The sequence below is a fragment of the Rhyacophila brunnea genome, unplaced genomic scaffold (genome assembly GCF_057557595.1).
Source record: "Rhyacophila brunnea isolate RB1 unplaced genomic scaffold, BYU_Rbru_1.0 scaffold_24, whole genome shotgun sequence".
In the NCBI taxonomy this organism is placed as follows: Eukaryota; Metazoa; Arthropoda; class Insecta; order Trichoptera; family Rhyacophilidae; genus Rhyacophila; species Rhyacophila brunnea.
In genome coordinates this window covers 19875740-19895091 of record NW_028232904.1, presented here as the reverse complement: position 1 = coordinate 19895091, position 19352 = coordinate 19875740, and the positions used below count along the sequence as shown (strand labels likewise).

The 19352-nt window shown below is 35.8% G+C and overlaps 1 protein-coding gene across 1 annotated transcript; it reads left to right on the top strand.

Annotated features, from left to right (window-relative positions):
- Positions 1-6883: 6883 nt before the first annotated feature.
- Positions 6884-17329, top strand: LOC147069146 (uncharacterized). Its single transcript, XM_085951535.1, has 6 exons — positions 6884-6979; positions 7784-7876; positions 10430-10580; positions 11944-12074; positions 14727-14879; positions 16747-17329. Exons 1-6 carry the CDS (start codon positions 6964-6966, stop codon positions 16920-16922), a joined length of 720 nt encoding a protein of 239 aa, XP_085807661.1. The 5' UTR covers positions 6884-6963; the 3' UTR covers positions 16923-17329.
- Positions 17330-19352: the final 2023 nt, after the last annotated feature.

Genomic DNA, 19352 nt, shown 5'->3' with positions numbered 1-19352 from the left:
GTAAAACCCATCTATATGCAACTGACGTCGCAGATACGACCAGGGGAATCTCCCTGACGTATGAATCTATGTGTCCTAGAACGGGTTGCCTGGCTCACAACGGGAAACCTGTACGCCCACCCCTGACGATGGACTGGTGGCAAGATGCTTCTCCAAGATCTTGGCCTAGTAAACACTCCTCGTCAGGAGGGTAACAGGCAGACTACTTCGTCACCAGCAGCCCGGGAATGAATTATTCTCACATCCCTATTGCCTTGTATAAATTTTCTCTTGTTCTCTCCTAGCTCTACGTTCTTATTTACTATAATACCCGACTCTACACCAATCAAAAAAAAAAAAAAAAAAAAAAAAAATAACTATCCTCTATTATCGTGTGCGAGCCGTAGTGTTATAAATTACTTTAGAAATTTTCCTTTTTATATATTTTTTGTCTTGTTTTGTTTAAACATGTATACTTTTGTTTTGTTAAGCGGAGTCGAGGAGGGATCGGTGACCGATTGAGATCAGATCCTAGCGGTGGTTTGACTTTGGTTGGGGGGATTTGACGCACACTAGATTTTCCGCCCCTTATGGGGGCACTCCCATAAGGAGTAGTGCCTCCCCACCGCTCGGTCTGATCCTGGTAGTCAATGCGCCACCGGTTGGATGATGACGACCCTCGACGAAGCATAACAATAGGATTAAGTTTGGATTAAATATATGTTTAGATAAGGAGATAATTAAGCTAAATAGGATATAAAATACGATTTGAATTATAAGTTTAATATGTAATGTAAATTGTAAGCTAATGTATAAAATAATGTAAAAATGTAAGGGTTAACGAGAATAATAAAGGGGGACATATAGATGGGCGTTGATAGCATATAATAATTAAAAGTAATTGGTATTGTAATATTAAGGGTATATGGATCGATGTCGCTACGCATCGCGCGTACACGGCGCAGTAATTGTTAACATATGCTCATAGGTCCTGTTGCGAAAACTTCCATTTGTACAGATGTGCAATCACAAAGTATAGCAACACATAGGGCAACCATCGATCCGATTGTAATCACGATCCTGCGTAATTTTCATAGTAAATCCGATCCTAAATATCCGCGGCTGTTCCACGCGCGGCGTTTCCGAATCGGTATTCCGGCAGCTTTCCTGCTCTGACGTACGACGGCGTCTCTGTCGTACGTGTTTGAAACCGATTTCGCGATACGAATTTGCCAGCTTTGCAGTGACAGAGCCCCTCTCGCTCGCGAGTATGACGGCGTCACGCTCACACGCGACGGGAGAATCGGATCAATGATTTTGGTCGATCAAGGAGACCGCGTACTGGAATAAGGCTCGGGAAATCTTTGATCGGCGAAGTATGAGTATGTACTAAGCAATTATTACTGCCTATATGTCTGGTTGACGGAATAACATCCGCCAACTAGTCGTAAGTATGTGCCCGTGGCGACACCGAGCTGTATTAGATGTTAAAGTAAGAAAGATTGCACGACGGGCACATTTGTATAAAAACCCGTGATTTTAGAATCCATCACCACATCGCCACACCGTATCGCTTCCAAACCCAGATCACCGCACAGCAGCGCCGGAAAAGCCCGCCGTAACCGGCAAGCCTAACCCTACCGCCGCCACGCAGAAACCCACAGCAGATCCCCGCGCATCCGCGCCAGTAAAACCCGCCGACGCCGGCAAGCCAGACGCACCGAAGAGTTACGCAGCAGCGGCCAAGTCCTCAACGGACAAGGACGTAGCCCGCGTAGAACACGGAAAAAAAGCGACCAAAAGACAAGCAACCGACCGGGCAGACCAAAAAGCGGCCAAGAAACCCGCCACGGTCTCGCCGAAGAAACCGGACATGCCTAACATTAACCAGCCGGCATGCTCGAAGAAGACAACAGTCCCCGGAAAAAATTCAAGAGGCAACGCGCCTTCGAAGAATTCGGCCAAGAGGAACTTGGACCGCACGGGAGCACAGAAAATCCCTCCGATTGTCCTTCACGACAAAAAGGCTTACAGGGACAACATGAAGCTGCTGGAAGAGGCAGGAATATGTGTCTCTGAAGCCAAAAATGTCAAGACGGGGATTATACTAACGATCTCAGAAATAGAAGAATACAGACAAGCAGTAAAATTACTAGACAGCAAGGGCATTGAGTTCCATTCCTACAACCTATTTGGGGACAAACCCCTCAAAGTGGTGCTCAGGGGAGTTCCAGAAGAAACGGCCGCCGAAGAAATTCGCGCCGAGCTTGTGGAACTGGGATTCACCATCAAGAGCGCGTATCGGATGACTCAAGGCCACTCAAGAACTCAGATACCGCTAATCCTGGTGGACGTAGAGAGAACCAGCGACGCCAAAGACATCTACCGACTTGAAAAAATCTTTGGACTATCTATAAAGGTGGAGCCACTACGCAGGAGGACGACGGACGGACAGTGCCATCGCTGCCAAGGCTTCGGCCACGCCGCTTCCTGCTGCCATGCCAGACCAATGTGCGTCCGTTGTGCAGGCGATCACCTCACAGCTGACTGCAAGAAACCCAATACCACAGATCCTGCGACATGCGCCAACTGTGGAGGCCCTCATCCGGCCAACTACAGGGGATGCCCGAGGCACCCAAAACACGCCCGATACGGATACACAGAAGCAGATAAACGACAAGCGGAAAGGACCCAAGACAGATACTCGTTCAGGCCTGCCTGGAAGACCACCCAGGAAAAACCTAAACCAGAGGAGATAAAGGACATGATAAATGCTTTAAAAAACACTATCGACACTGCCAACAACATGATATCAAAACTGACAGAATTAAACTAATCTCGACAAGACCTGAAAGCCCAATAATCAAGACCAGAAGACGATGAGGAAACGAGAAGAAGACGAATTATTATACATATGATTTTATACATCTAAGCCATCCTACAAAACTCAAATAAGACATGACATCCAATTAGTAGCTAAACCGCTACACGGAGCAGACTTCCATCATACGCCATAATATAGATGAAAGGGATAGGGGGCATAGCCCCGGCACCCTACACGCCAAGCATACCAAAAGAAAGAAAAGATCCATCAGCAGTCTTCTCTCGCACTTACGACCCCGAACCTGCAACGGTTCGCGGCGCGAATTATTCACTCTCCTCCATACAAGTTTGTCAAAACTTGAGAAGAGGTACTCACCGAGGTCCGAGATACCTACCGGTCGATACCTACTCCTCCAAATGTCAGATAGCGACTTAGTCGTTTTCGCGAGTTTAATTTGTTTCTTTACTATTGGACCCGGCTCCCAACCTTTCGGTATAAAGCCCTGTTCGTGCAATTTCGCTTACGCTAGTTAAAGTGAATAAGTAAATAATAAACGTATTAATTTTATATAAACAATATTATAATAATAAATTAGTTCCATGAGATTTTGTTCTTGTATGTCTGTGTTTTCGCTTACTTGACTTTTCTTTATAATTTTTGTGAATGTGACATAATAAATTAACTATAACAGAGTGAACATTAGTTTCCATTTACTATATACTGTGCCTACCTGTTCTTCCAAATATTGAATGTACCTCCACTCCAGGCCCGGAGCTAGCCGAGGATTCGGAGGCCTACACTAACCTAACCTAACCCTACCTAATCTAACCTAAACTAACCCAAACTAACCTAACCTAACCTAACACAACCTAATCTAACCTATACTAACCCAAACTAACAAATAATCCAGTTTATCAGCTATTTTCAAATTGTGTTTTCCGCTGTATTCCTGATAACCGAACAGTACCATTTCTTGGTATATATCTTCAAAATATATACATATAGGTACCATTAAAACATACAAAATTAAATTTAGATATAAAAAGCGAATAAGGTAATTTTATTAGACACCCAAATCATCACATTATGAGGTTCTATTTGGTTGATATTTCTGACACCTTTGGTTTGTACCATTTAGCGATACGTCCAATTATTTTCACACCATTTTTACTATGCTATTATTGTACAACAGGTAAACAAAATAATTTTAGCTATTTATATATAATACCAACCTTATATTAGAATATATTAAAAGTGTAATCCAACGATGTTATTCATTTAATTAGGAAGAATTTGTATTTATTTAATAGCAGATTCTGTACTTTAGCAGTGATCACTTCGAATTCTCACAAAATTAATATAAAAACTATAATGTATTCAAATGTGTAATGAGGACATAGTCAGTAAGGGAATGGGACGACTGGCCTCCGGACAATTGGACGCCGCACTGTCGTAGACACGTATAGACAGTGACGTCCCGTGGGGGTAGGCAGATTGAGCATCGCTTGGGGGCGGCAGTTACCCAAAGGGCGGAAAATTGAGGAGAATCATTAGATATATAGAAATAAGTACCCAACCTTAGTAATAACGGAAATATCTTTCCATTAAAAAAATCATCTTACTAGTAGGAAACAAGATGTATTAATTAGGTACCTACTATAAAAAAATTAACAGGACTTTTTTTGTCGGGTTCGCGATGTCCAGTTTACTTCCGTTGTTCTTGGACGTCACTTTCTTGGTGAACAGCAATGATACGTGGAGATTTACGAATTATATTTGAAAAATGATAGGTAGGTAGGTACTTACTTACCTAATTTAAAATTTATCCAAATATGTTTGCCAGTCACTATTGTCTAGTGAAGCAGAGATGGCATTTAAATTAGATTTAGTGGAATTTGGAATTGGTAATGTATCCCATTATTCTTAGATATTCGAGTCATGAAAGGATGATAAAAAGTACTGTATGAAAGAATGTGGCAGCATTTTAACGTTGCCTAGGGGCGGTATTTTGTCTAGGGATGTCACTGCGTGTAGATGAGGTATTTTAATCATTTTCTATCTACTACCTAGTAGTTTGAATTCATTTTACTCTTAACATAATGTATTCTTTATCGCGGATTGAGAATTACCATGCCTAATGCTTTATATAAAATAAAAAACTCTTTTTTCGTTGGAACTTAAACATATGCACGATTAAAACATTGTTTACGTCTGCATATTTACATGCTCACCAACTATTAAATCAAAATATAATCATTGAAATATAAATAATAATACTGAATATTCTGAAGTACCTATAAGTACCTAACGTCTATTTATTTTCGAATTCCGTGGCGTCCAGTTGTTCGGTGCCAAATCGTCCTAGACCCAGTCAGTAAAGCTAGACAATGCTAATATTATAGAAGAAAAAGCGATCCATTGACCAATCACATAGTAGAGGGGGTGGACCCGCATATCAACCCTCGGCGCCGTTTGGTCCACACATTGGACAAACCAATACCGAATAATTGTGTTGTATCGTGGTTTCTTGGACATTTTTGAAAAAAATAACTATTTCTAATGAAAAATATAATATATTTTTTAACGATTTCGATGCGTTTGTATAAAAGAAAATGAACTGCATTAAAAAGTAAATTTCGCCAAAAATGGAGCTTTACAAAACCAATACTAGGGCGACGCGTTTCAGCTCGGTAGATATAAACAAGAAATCTAATCATCTATATTTGTATAAAATAACACAGGTAAATTATATTATTATTTTCGGAAAATTATGGAACGCTCCGGTTCATAAAATTTTCCATTTCGAGCACTGGAAACTCTAACAAATAAATCACGTACTGGTGAAAATACTTTAACATGCGATGCTTGTTTATCTACAAAAAACAGGCTTAGTCAGTAGTTAGCGATGAACAGTCACTCAAAACAAATGTTTGTTTATAATAAAATGAAGGTCGTCTGGTCCGTGTCCGGGAACTTGTGCGTATGCAGTTTGCCATATCACACTTCACCGTGAAATGTTGTATCGGAAATATATGGCCGCATATTAAGGGTGGACATGCTCAGCGTAGGTCAAAATGGAGCTTTTATTGCATTTTCAAAGCATGATCCTGGACATTCCTTAAACGTTGTAGATAATCTATTTATATAATTTTGAAGCCTTATTATCCTATATATTTATTTTAAACATTTATAATATATCAGATCACGATGCCAATGCATTCTTTTAATACTTTTAGCTATCTTTAAGTAGAATTGAATTCATTTTCAGTTAATTCTGTTTTGTATGAAAAATTATTTCGGAAGAAATCCGTAATAAGTATAACACTATTATTGGTTGCTGGGGGTCTGGGGTCCTAGCAACTAAATTATTTAAATTAAATGTCTAGCTAGTCGGGAAGTTAGTTAAAATTTGATTGCAAGATTTGCACTGGATAAACAACCACCGGACAAACAAGAATACGACCTAATAAAAACGTTCTAAAATGGAGAAATGTAGACACCGGTTAATAATTAAGGTAAATGATATTTTGAATTAAAATACTAAAGCCGACTGCCAAAAATCAACGCAATATGTGAAACGTTCCAACTATGTAAAAATTACTATAGATAGGACGCATATTATATTATCTTAGAGCTGTTTCACACGAGATACCGGTGTGATGGAGACACCATCCCGTCAGCGGCTCATTCCTCGAGTCGCCGAGACACAGCCAGTTTGTATGTCTCGATTGATTCATTGTTCGTATTTCTAATTTATGATATAAAATAATAAAGGAACTGTGACTCATACAAAAACGTGGACATGTAGCTTTAGCTCTGACATCAGAGACAAATTCGCTATTCGGTGACTGCAATACCCACTGCAGTATCGAGAGTGGCTAGATACTTCGGTGTTTAGACACCGGTGTCCTGTGTGAAACGGGCATAGTTGGTAGAAAACATTGGCGCGAATCGAGTGAACGCGGATTCAAGTCCAGCTGGGCATTGTATTTTCTTCGAAAAGATTTTTATAGTAATTATATATTTCTCACAGGTGTTATAATTATGTATATAATTATAATATGAATGTATATTTCAATATTTAGCATCAGGAACTTCATACATTGATCGTGTGAAAGGAGGAGTGTTGTAAACAGCCTTTACCTAGCAGCAAAAACAAAATGGCACTTAACCCTGGTTAGTATTTTTATTATATATTATGTATGATATATATATTATTAAAATATTATTGTAGATGTTAATTTTGTTTTGTCAATTGAAATGTTTAAACAAACGTTATATTATAATTGAAAATGTATTTTACTACAACCTTTAAACAGCTTTCTACTACATTCATATACTGTGACCATATTGAAATTAGCTTTGATATACATAAAAAGGATTTCATTTATTTTTTATTATTTATAAATAAGTACTTAATAAAACTATGAATTATGCAAACATCTTTTCAATATAATAGAGAAAACTTAATCTATTAAATTTTAATAATAAACATGACCATAAATTGATAATACCTACATATGTAATCAGATGAGACTATTATTTAACCGACTTCACGTTTATCGTTGACTTTCAATAAAAAATATTTTTCTTTTTAATATTTTTTGGATACGTACCTACCATTATTAAAAAATGTCTCAAATTGCAAACGTAGTATTTTTCCGCTAAGTGCCTCTAGTAGGCGTTTATCTCGTACCTTCATCGTAGCGAATGCGATTGTAAACTGCTTTTATATTTTGCCGCTAGAGTATGTTGACAACTTTCATTGTATTCTAGATTATCCTTCGATAATAATTATGCCCTTTAAATTAGATAACCATTAATTTGTTCAATTATTAGTGACAGTAATCTCGATGACTTTATACATAACATATTTTTTGGAATTATGTGATAATTAAAAATATTTTACATGATTAAATAATAATTAATTATTAAGTCTTCAATATTGATTAATATATAATTAAATTTAAATTATTATAGTCAGCATGAAAGGCTCCTGTCATAGAGACGACCCAGAGCTTGCGACATGCGTCAAACGAACCATGATGGCATGGCGACCATTCTTGGCTGAAGGTATGTACATAAATTGAAATAGAAACATTTATAATTGTACAAAAGTATATTATTCATAAAAACAGGGGGGGGGGGTAAGAAGCTAACTGTAAGAAGCTGTAACAAGGTTTAATTCTCGAATGTGGATAAATATGGGATTAACACTTTTTGATAGTTTACTGTGCATGATATTGAAAACAAGGAATAAAACCATTGAAAGTATTATCACTGTGGGTAGAGTTGGGTATTTCCCGAAAAAATCTCAATCTCGAGATTCGAGATTTCCAGAAAAGAGTTCTGGGGAATTCTCGAGATATCGGGAAATTAAAAAAAAAGAAAAAATCCTAAAATCAGTGTAAAAACATACAAATTCCAAAAATATATGATTTTTTAAATATATTATGTAAGAAAACAAACAAAACAGAAGTAGGAAAATAAAAGTAGTTTAAAACATTACTTATTAAAATGGAATTTCAAAAAACACAGACTGCCAATCGCTGCGTTTGCAAAAATTGCGCTCATTTTGAGTCGATGTTAGCTTAATTGTGTTAAATGCCCCGACCAGTCTTTGAACGTTTTGTGTTTTCTGTCCACTTTTTTCATAAGGAAAATCGTTTTTTCAATTAATATTTGATAATAAAGAAATACCGAATCCCGAGAAAAGTTTCTCGAGATTTCCCGAAATGTTAAAAATTTCAATTCTCGAGATTAGGAATGGAAAATCTCGAAAATTTCTCGAGAGTTCCCGTCGGGGAATTCCCGAAACCCAACTCTAACTGTGGGTCCCGTGGTCACTGTAGTTATTTTAGAAAGTTAGATTAACCATGTTACAATGCTGGAAATTATTATCGACTATAGTGGAATGTCTTCCAGTGATGAAAAATGCATTGAAAAATAGTATTTATAAAAAAAAAACACTTTGTAGGTAATATAGTTACCTACTTACAAACTTTTGGCATAGCAGTTTTTTTTGCTCTATTACTATTTAATTAAACCTTATGATGAACATTTATTTTTTGTTAAGGGTATTACATTTGAACTTAAAGATGTTAGTAGGTGTCGAGTTATAAACTTTTCCCTGATAACATATTGAAAAATTAGTACAGAAACTTTTATCAATTATAATTTATTATTCATTAAGTCATATATTATGACTACCTGAAAAAGTACCTTCCAGTGGTAGGATCAAATATCTGAATCATTGCTGAATCAAGTAGAAAGCCGATACATTTACAACGACTGGTCCTACTTTTCCCGCCCCTCCCGTTGTTGTCGATGGATGACCTGTCATTGTTCTATAGAGTGTTCATACTGACGCGTCTATCGTGTTCACACAGGGAATGGTTTGATTTGGCTAGATGAGTTACATGATAAATAATACACTAGCATTAACACACCTTCTACAAATGTAATGCATAGATCAATCCAACTTTTTTTTTGAAATCGATATTACCACCGGTTTTTGTGTGAAGGACTAGTCTGACTTTGACAGCTGAAATAACAGGAATGTATATTATTTATAAATAACACTGATAGTTCATAATATTTGATTTGAGATTTTTTAAAATTAATTTTGAAACGAGAAAAAGCGAATCAATATATCAAGCAATCTGGGATCTGATTTTGAAGCTGAAAAGTGGATCACTCGTTGCTTGTGCAAAAAGTTATGCTCAGGCTTTATTAATCTAAAGATGGCGGTGTCTGAATACATGCCATAATTGATTATTAACTCAATAGACCTAAAGTGCCGACTAAATAAAGTAATTTTATTCTTAATTATTATGTACTGGCCGATTTATAAACACGGGTGTTGTATCGAAAACTAGTACTTAACTGACTTTGAGAATAGTAACATAATCTATACTTTAAGGGCCGTATGTATGAGATTCCCAAATTCTTTATAGGCTATTCAACCGATTTTCCACCATATTATAGCGTTGAAGCACTGTTTGTGACGTAAGCAATCTGACGTCACACGTCATTCAAAATGGCTGCTTCATCTGTCACTTCAATAATGGATTCCGTACAGCAAACACATATATTAACAGCTATGCAGCAGATATTTGTTGCTGGATTGATGCCATTGATGGATTCATTATTTAAATTATTATGAGATAACTTGAAGCGATCAATCGGATCAATTAGAAATATCAAGAAGCGTTACCGGCAAAAACTGTATGTATTGCCATATGGAAATATTTACTGGGAATACTCTATCCTTTCGTACAGTAGAATTATAAAATAAATGTGATAAAATAACTGATAAATTATTTTAAGTTCATAATAATTATTCATTTATAATTATTAAATGTATACGGTACCGTTCGCACACTTTCAGAAACATTTAGAATTTAAAAATTTTAAATTAGTGATCGGCGAATGAAATTTTATAAATTTGTCATTATATGAATGCCATGAGACATAATGACGTCACATTCGTGACGTCACTAAATAACGGATTACATTTGTACTGATACATGCAAACGAGCAGTATTTAGCTTATAAAGTATTTGGGAATCTCATGCGTACGACCCTTTGCTTACAAAGATATTGAATTATAATTATGTATTGCAGGACTTCCAAACTATGGAGTGCCGAAGTTGCAGCCGCTGTTCATCAATGAGATGTTCACCGACGTGCCAGTAGGTCCTAATAAGGGCGTCTTCATGTCAGCCAATAACATCACTGTCACCGGCTGTACGGATTACGTCGTCAAACACGTTGAGTGAGTAGTATTTACGTTGTATTAAGCCTGCTCATTCATTTGGCATAATTATAAATTTTGAAGTTGAAAAGGAAAATAATAAATTAAACATCTGAGACTAGACTAGTCAGTGGCAATATAACTCCCGGATCCCTAGATCCCGGAGAGGGGAATGGGACAACAGGGCGCCAGGATAATTGAGCGCCGCACTGTCGAATGAATTAAATAGATGTTCATTACGATTTTACATAGAAAGTATACGACTAATGTGAATCAGTTTCTATCTACTACTTAGTGGTTTTAATTCATTTTGCTCTGAACATAATGTTTTTTACTCAGGCTTTAAATAAAAATAAAAGAACTTTCTTCTCATTGGAACTTAAACATAATATGTTTAATTAAATAATCATTTGCGTGAGCATATTTAAATTCTCACCAAGTATTAAAGAATAGTATAATAATTATTAATATTAAATATATATTTTAAAAGTATCTTTAATTCACGAACGTCTATTTATTTTCGAATTCCATTCGATTGCGTGGCGCCTAGTTGTTCCGACGCCAAATCGTCCTAGACCCCCGAAGAGTGGCGAAAATACATTCACTTGCAGTGAAGGCTCCGGACCAAAAGTACGATTCTTACTCACTTTAACTGGTCGCCACAAAGGCCAATTTTTTTTACATTAATATATAGAATATTTTCGGCGTCATACTGCCAGCGTGAAGATCTCTTCATTTGAATTGTTCGGAAGTTTAGTGCTAGTTTTTGTTAATAACTACAATTTTTCAATTTTGCCTCTTCGTGCTCCTTTCTCCCATGGTAACTCTTAAAAGTCGTGTAAATTCAGTTAAATCACTTTTGAGTACACGACGACCTCGATCTTAAGGAACCTCTCCTGAAACATTTATAGTCATAAAAAAATGATGCTTCACACCAAACGTAGAGTCCTGTGAAATGCCAGATTAAAACTGGACACTGAATTGACGCCATTTTTTTCATTCCTCTGTTCATATTCATTCATCATTATAAATCTCGCCCCATTCATTTGAATATTACATTTGGATGTTGTCCTTAGCGGTTGGTCAAATACGATCAGTAATTAATTATGTTTATACCAGTGGCGTGCGGTCCATCGATGCTGCATATACGGAGCATGCTCAGAAATAATCGATAAAGTACTATGCAATAATATTGTGTATTTATTTTTCAATACTATCGTTAATTTAACTTAGAAACTTAACTTTAACTCTTCTAATGCTTCGACAGTACTAAAAAGAGGTGAATATATAATATTATGTATTTTTAGTACAGCATCCATACAAACAAAATTCATCGCACCCTAATATTATATTTTTTCAACATTTATGTTTAATACATTTTCAGCATCAGCGTTACAGACAGAACACTGACATATGAGACTCATTTTCCAAAAATTAGCATCGATGGACTGTACAGGACATATGGATCTTATTACATTCCATTATGTGGATCTGGGAAAGTGACAGCAAATTATTGTGAGTAGATAATATACACTTTATTCCATTAGATTGAAAAACTTGTATGCAGTCTGATTTTTATCTCATGGACAGTTTGTACAGGGAATGGGATAACTGGGCGCCAGGACAATTGGCCGCCGCACTGTCGAATGAAATAAATATAATATGTTCATTACGATTTTATACAGAAAGTAGACGAGGAATTTTAATCAGTTTCTATATACTACTTAGTCGTTTTAATTCATTTTTCTCTTAACAAAATGATTTTTATTGTGGATTGAGAATTATCATGCCTGAGGCATTATATAAAAATAAAAGATATCTTTTCTCGTTTGACCTCAAACATATACAAAATTAAATCATTATCTACGTGTGAATATTCAAATTCTCACCAGGTATTAAAATATTTAATAATAAAATAATAATATTTTCTATTTTAAAAGTACATATAATAAAATTCACGAACGTCTATTTATTTTAGAATTTAATTCGATTGCGTGGCGCCCAGTTGTCCTGGCGCCGAATCATCCTGGTCTCTTTGTACATGAGAATATTATGCAAGAAAGTACGGTAGACAAAAATGACATAAGTGGAATGGAGGAGAGGTGTAGCCAGCTGGCGCGTACACAGAAAAATGGTTTTGGGGTGAAGTTAACAAAGTCAGGCGCAATTGACTTCCATATTTACCTGGCTACAATTAATAGCTTCACGTCACTCCAGTCACGGATACCTATAATTTTCCGGATACATTCCCTATGATCCCTATATCAGACACTAACCATGTTGTGTCTAGTGACGTATCGCATCTACATGCGATGGTAGTGCTCTACCCCATGAAGAAACCTGTACACTCATACAGCTCATACAAGATGATTTTTTTTATAGTGGAGTTATAATTTATTCAAGCAGAACTGTTGTTATTAACATTTTTGGAAGTTTTGGAGATACGCGTATTACAAAATTATTATTTGAAAACCGAATTTGTACTGTAACTAATTGTCGTCAATTTTCTAGTTACATTATTTTGGCAGTAAGATATCATTACATAATAGCTTTACCACAATGAATAAGACGAAGTCAGGGCTTGAAATGGACCCGAGCGCACCGGAGCATGGAAAAAATAATTTGAACGTCTGAGCTAGATACGCCATACAACCTAGGTGCGGCAGGTTATATGAAAGTATGGTGAACCAGGCAGGTTATATAAAAAAGTATGGTGAGGCAGGCTGGTAATCAATTTGCGGCAAAAGTAACGTTAACATTATTAATTAGGTATATGGGTACGTTATAATGACCAAAGTAAATCCTCCGTGATGCCCTTCATTTTTTTTTATCGCGTCGCTACTAGTTGTCGGTATTGTTGGCCTGCTTCATTCAGTTGCATGAGAAAGCCAATTCCTTGCCCCTCTTTTTATTTAATACCTCTATGCAATGACATTAATATGGACGAAGCATCTGAAAAAAATGACACTCACTTTTTTGTCGGGTCTGCCGAATGGCATAATCTGTTTTAACGCCATTACAATAAAAGTGATATTGCTTTAATTTCCCGATGCTTTTTATCGGGTCTGCTGAATGGCATAAATCATATTTTAATATCAATGTCGTTCGCTCGAATGAACATTGATACTAGAAACACTGTTCTAACGCCATTACAATAAAGGTAATATTTCTATAAATTCGCGATGCGTGATATCGCATAATGGAAATTGCGAAATTTTGTCACGTGACGTCTACCTATACATGTGCGAATGTCGCTATGCGCGAATTCACTTGCTAGTTACTGTACTGAGTGCGTTGTCTATTAATAATATTGAGGGTGGAAGTAGTCCGCAGACAGTGCAATGTGTAGATAGCAGTTAAAACCTAAAAATTACAAGATTTTAATAATCACTATATTTTAATATATTTTATTCAATATTTTAATAATCAGCAAAACGCTGCCGTGCGAACGGACATATGATAGTCTTCCGCCAGCCGAAGAAATACTTGCGTGTCGGGTGTCATTTGTCGCATCACAGGAATGAACGAGTAAACAGTGCATTCCTGTCATTGTGTCGTGAGAAATCCATTGTTGGATTGATAACGTTTGTACCTTAATCAAATTTCGCAGACAAAATTCCAGGAATCAATCCGCGGTGTGGGAACGAAAGCAATAATAATTTACCCACGCCGTGGATAGCATTTTCTTTGTCTACTTTCAATATAAAAACAGACGTGGCAATCCAACAAGAGATCAGTACCTTAAATTCGTCCGTCTTAATCACACGCTTCTCGCTTCAACGTTAAAACAATTTTTATTACAAACACCATCGTCGTAAATCTAATTTATAAACTTTGTATTGTACAAGCTGTAAATTGAACTTGTAATTTGTGTTAAGGGATAATAAATTTGGGGAATTACTTTTATACGCATCAAAACCTTCTGATTCTATTCATTACCTACCCCTCATCACACCATCCCGTGCAACAATATAATTGCCTCTATGCCATACAACAAAAAATCCAACACACTTTTTTGAAACACAAATAAAATTAGATAATAAATATGTTTAAATTATCGAGTTCTCCGGTTCGTAAAACTTTCCATTTTGAGCGCTGGATGAAGTATGTCCGATTCTACAATGGTACAAACGAAACTAATGTAAAGTGTATTTTTTTTTGTTCCAGTGCGGTGCGTGGCAAAAGTAAGCCTCAGATGGGAGCTGGTGACGAGAAATAATATCGAATACATGAATGTCACTCACTGCGACGGGAAAATTGAGGTGGGCGCTGCCTCAGATATTTTCATGGAAAATTTCATTTACTCCGATCCGGGCCTGGGTAAGTTATCAACGATAATAATGGTAACGGAATTACCCGCTATAATAATGATACTATCTTAATATAATCATATCAAATGATAATATGTTCATTAAATATATTTTGCACTCAACAAAATTCCCCAAAATAAGTATTTAATGTCAAAAACAGTTAATTTAATAAAAATGCGTCAGAAAATTTAAAATTTGATATTAATCACTTGTCATAAATTCTATTCTAAATAGTTAACATAGAAACACTTTACCATTATTTTTACAACGTTTTTATTAGCTTGTTTGTCCGGTACAAATCTTGCAATCGATTTTTAACTAACTTTCCGACTAGCTAGACATTTGAAACTTTTAGAATATATCAGAACACGATGCCAATGCATTTTTTTAATACTTTTAGCCATCTTTAAGCAGAATTGAATTCATTTCCAGTTAATTCTGTTTTGTATGGAAAGTTATTTCAGAAAAATCCGTAAAAATAAAAGACTATTATTGGTTGCTAAGGCGGTGGTCCTAGCAACTAAATTATTAATATATACGTGCATTACTATGGAAATCAAATTAAAATGTCAAAATGAGATTTCAGTATTCTATATTAATTTGTTTGTTTTTTATTTACTTAATATCAAATACAAGTTTGAGCATATTGAGCATAATAATTCAACAGCAAATTTAAAAACGTTGTATATAAAAGTTCTTTTTATCTTGTAATTATTATTACTCCAAAATAACACGGATGTAACCCGGAGAAATTCTATAAACAAGTCGGTTATGCACAATAATAATTGTTATCACACCACACTGCCTCTTACTTCCGATAGTATCTTCAATTGGAGTTTTTTTATTTTATCTAATTGGAGATTCTAATCAAATAAGACGTGTTAAATGTGTTATTCAACGATATTTTTCACAGCCATGGTCAATGCGGTCACCGCCATCTTTAGTATAATAAATCCTGAGCATAATTATTTTTTGCACAAGCAACGAGTGGTCCACTGCCATACTATCTATTGATAACGTACTTGCAAGCAGAGTTTGGTATTCTATAATGACTGAAGAGTATAAATAAGTTATTAGTTATTAACGTTTAGAATCGATTGTCACATTGACAAACGTCCTAGTGTATTATGATATTATTATACACAGAAGAAGTTTACGTACTTTGATCGTCACTTCCAATTATTAATAACACATAACCACTAAATCAAATGAGCTCCAAGGTCTCTAAAATATGTTAAAATAAACTGAAAGAAATTTGAAACTAAGAATACTCCGACAAGTGAACACGACAGACGCGTCAGCGTCATCAGCGTCAGCTGTCAAAGTCAGACTAGTCCTTCACACAAAAATCGGTGGTAATATCGATTTCCAAAAATTATGTAGCATTGATCCATGCATTACATTCGTAGAATGTGTGTTAATGCTAGTGTATTATTTATCATGTAACTTATCTATTCAAATCAAACCATTCCCTGTGTGAACACGACAGACGCGTCAGTATGAGCACTCTATAGACAATGACAGGCAATGACATGTCATACATAGACAACGGGAGGGGCGAAAAGTAGGACCAGTCGTGGTAATGTATCGGCTTCCTTCTTCAGTGGGCAATGATGCGGTCAATGACGGCTGTATTAAAAAATATCGCACCTGACAATATAATTCCCGGAATGAGTGGATAGTTGCTACATCATTTCCGTGCAGCTTCGTTTCGTGCCGTGCACAAATACGTAGCGGGTGGAGATGGGGTACCTCATTGCCGACTCAAGTAGAAAGCCGATACATTCACAACGACTGGTCCTACTTTTTCCGCCCCTCCCGTTGTTGTATATGTATGTATTGCCAAAATAATAAATCTAATAATAATTAATTTCCAGCTGGTTTCGTGAACGTGATGATAAACTTGCTGGTGACAAACAGTAATTCGTTCTGGAACCTCGTCAGCCACGACGTCATCGAGGCAACCGAGAAGAAACTGGCGCCGATGATGATGGAAGTCTTGAACAGCGTCTGCAGACTTGTCCCTTACAACAACATTTTACTTGATTTGTAAACTTCATAACGTTACTACCAATAACACCAATTATTAAGATGATTAGTAGGACTTTTGAGTTAGTAGTGACATCTAGTAACGGAATTCTGAGACATGCAATTGAATTAAATTTGGGTAGCTACTGGAAATTACGTTTGATACAATATAGATGAAAAATATATTATAACTGCTTAAAAAAACCAATATTATAATAATTTTATTCGCTTTGATGGTAAAGCATATTGCATGAATTGTAATTCTTGTAAATTCAAAACCCATTTGGTATAAATATTTTTCTTTTTTTCAAGTTAATTTTGTATAAGTATTAAAAAAAAAGAGTACTTACTTAATATATTCTCAAATCTTATAATATGTTCTTATTCATTAGATACAAAATAGTTTAATAATTATTAACAAATTAAATTTAAATTCTGTCAGATGAGCTATACATAGAAGCTAAGTGTAAGCTATTAATAAATAAAAATCATTCATAGAAAATTAAAAATGACAAAAATATTATAATATTAGTCTTTTTATTTTGGTTTAAATAGTGTGAACGTCTTGAATTTATAATTTGTAAAGTTCATTATAGGTACTATGTAAAACAAATAAATTTGAATTTGGACAATTTGTTCAGTATGGTTGACACGACGTAATAAACGACATTTCATTTATATTATTACTTAATTGAGACGTTGTTATATTGTTTTTAGATATGTACGTACCTATCAATTAATACAATGAAATGTATTTTACAATAATATTACATTTATAAGGGTGAATGTAGGCACTTCCTTAATAAATTCGTAAGGGTTCGTTGTGTTGTTGAAGGCAAAACTATGGCGAAACCTGAGCTCGTGCCTGGCTCACTGTACACTGACAGGGTTACGGGAAGCCGTGTATACCGTTTTTAGAGTAAGCAAGACGACTGTGTTGAGCTGGGTTTTGTAAGAATAGCTCACTGTGGTCTGATAGGGTTACGGGAAGCCGTGTATACCATTTTCAGACCAAGCAAGACAACTATGCTGAGTCAGGGCCAAGCTGGCCCAAGGTTAACTGATTTGTGTATCGCCTCATATTGCCAACTAGGCGACCCCCTCCCTCACCGTCCAGCTGATAAGGCCGGTGCGCTTCGGTGGAAAACGCCCGATAGTGGGAATGCGCTGTGGTGGGGGCGTCCGCGTCGACTGTAGGTGACGACCGATGTGTGAGCGAGAAAGTATTCGGAGACCCCGCGCTATACATTGCATTTAATTTTCATTCGTTCCGTCACTAGATGTCCAGTATTCTCTTATTGAAACGGTAATTTTCTGACTTTTTAAATATTTTTTGAGAAAGTCGCGTAATCTTTGTGTGGTGAGCCATGGGTTATCTGTTTCAAAAATAGTATCACTAACTTAATAAAAAATATTAAAATTATAAAAAAATACCTAACTATTAGTTATAAACTAGAGCTATGTTATGTTTCATCTTTCAATTATTATTATTTAAGATGATTAAGAATTAACAAACAAATTTTATCTCTTTTAAGGGTATATAATCTAAGGGTGAAATGTAAAAAATGTAGACATTATGTACTTAAAACAAACTAATTAAAAAAACTTTTGATAGTTGATTGTTCAGCAAAACAAATAAATAACATTGTAGCGTCGCGTTTGACGATCAAAAATACTGCCATTTGCCGAAGATTTTTCAAACATTCTAAAATATCGACTGTGGATAGGAAAATGGTCGTAATTCACACAACTCAAATTTTACATGAGTCACAAAAACGTTTAATTGATGGTAATTAATAATTTGGGTTATTATACTTAGTCTGATATTAATTAAAAAAAAAACAACAACAAAAATGATGGTTTAGTCGTTTTTCCTACGTCAGTTCCTTCTTTTTTTAGATAACAAATCGGAATTTGCAGCTTACATCATTTTTAAGACGGTACTTCAGTGAAACGGCAAATAATTTTCAACTATAGGTGCGACGAAATTTTGGACTCGCTGGCAATCGGAGAGCGAACGTCGAGCTGTGAACACGTCCATTTGTTTCATGGCAACGGGGGTATTAATTCTTAAGTCGTGTAAAGATGACTAAAACACGTTACCCATTTGCTTTAAAAAGAAAACATGTCAATGAATATATTATTATTGTTACTAATAGACAATAAACAGAACATTAAATGCACGCAAGTTGAATTTATATGACAAATTATATTTCGTTCGGCACGCGTCATTTGCACAATCCGCGCATCGCCTAGCCACAATCTTTTTAGACCATGCCTCAACTGAAGTATAGCCTTAAGGCCATGCATTAGTTGAGGCGCGGTCTAAAAAGATCGTTGCTAGGCGATGTGCGGATTGCGGGTCGCGGGTGCAAAAGACGCCTGTCAAACGAAATATTATTTTTCATATAAATCCAACATACGTCCATTTTATGTTCTGTTTATTATTCTATTA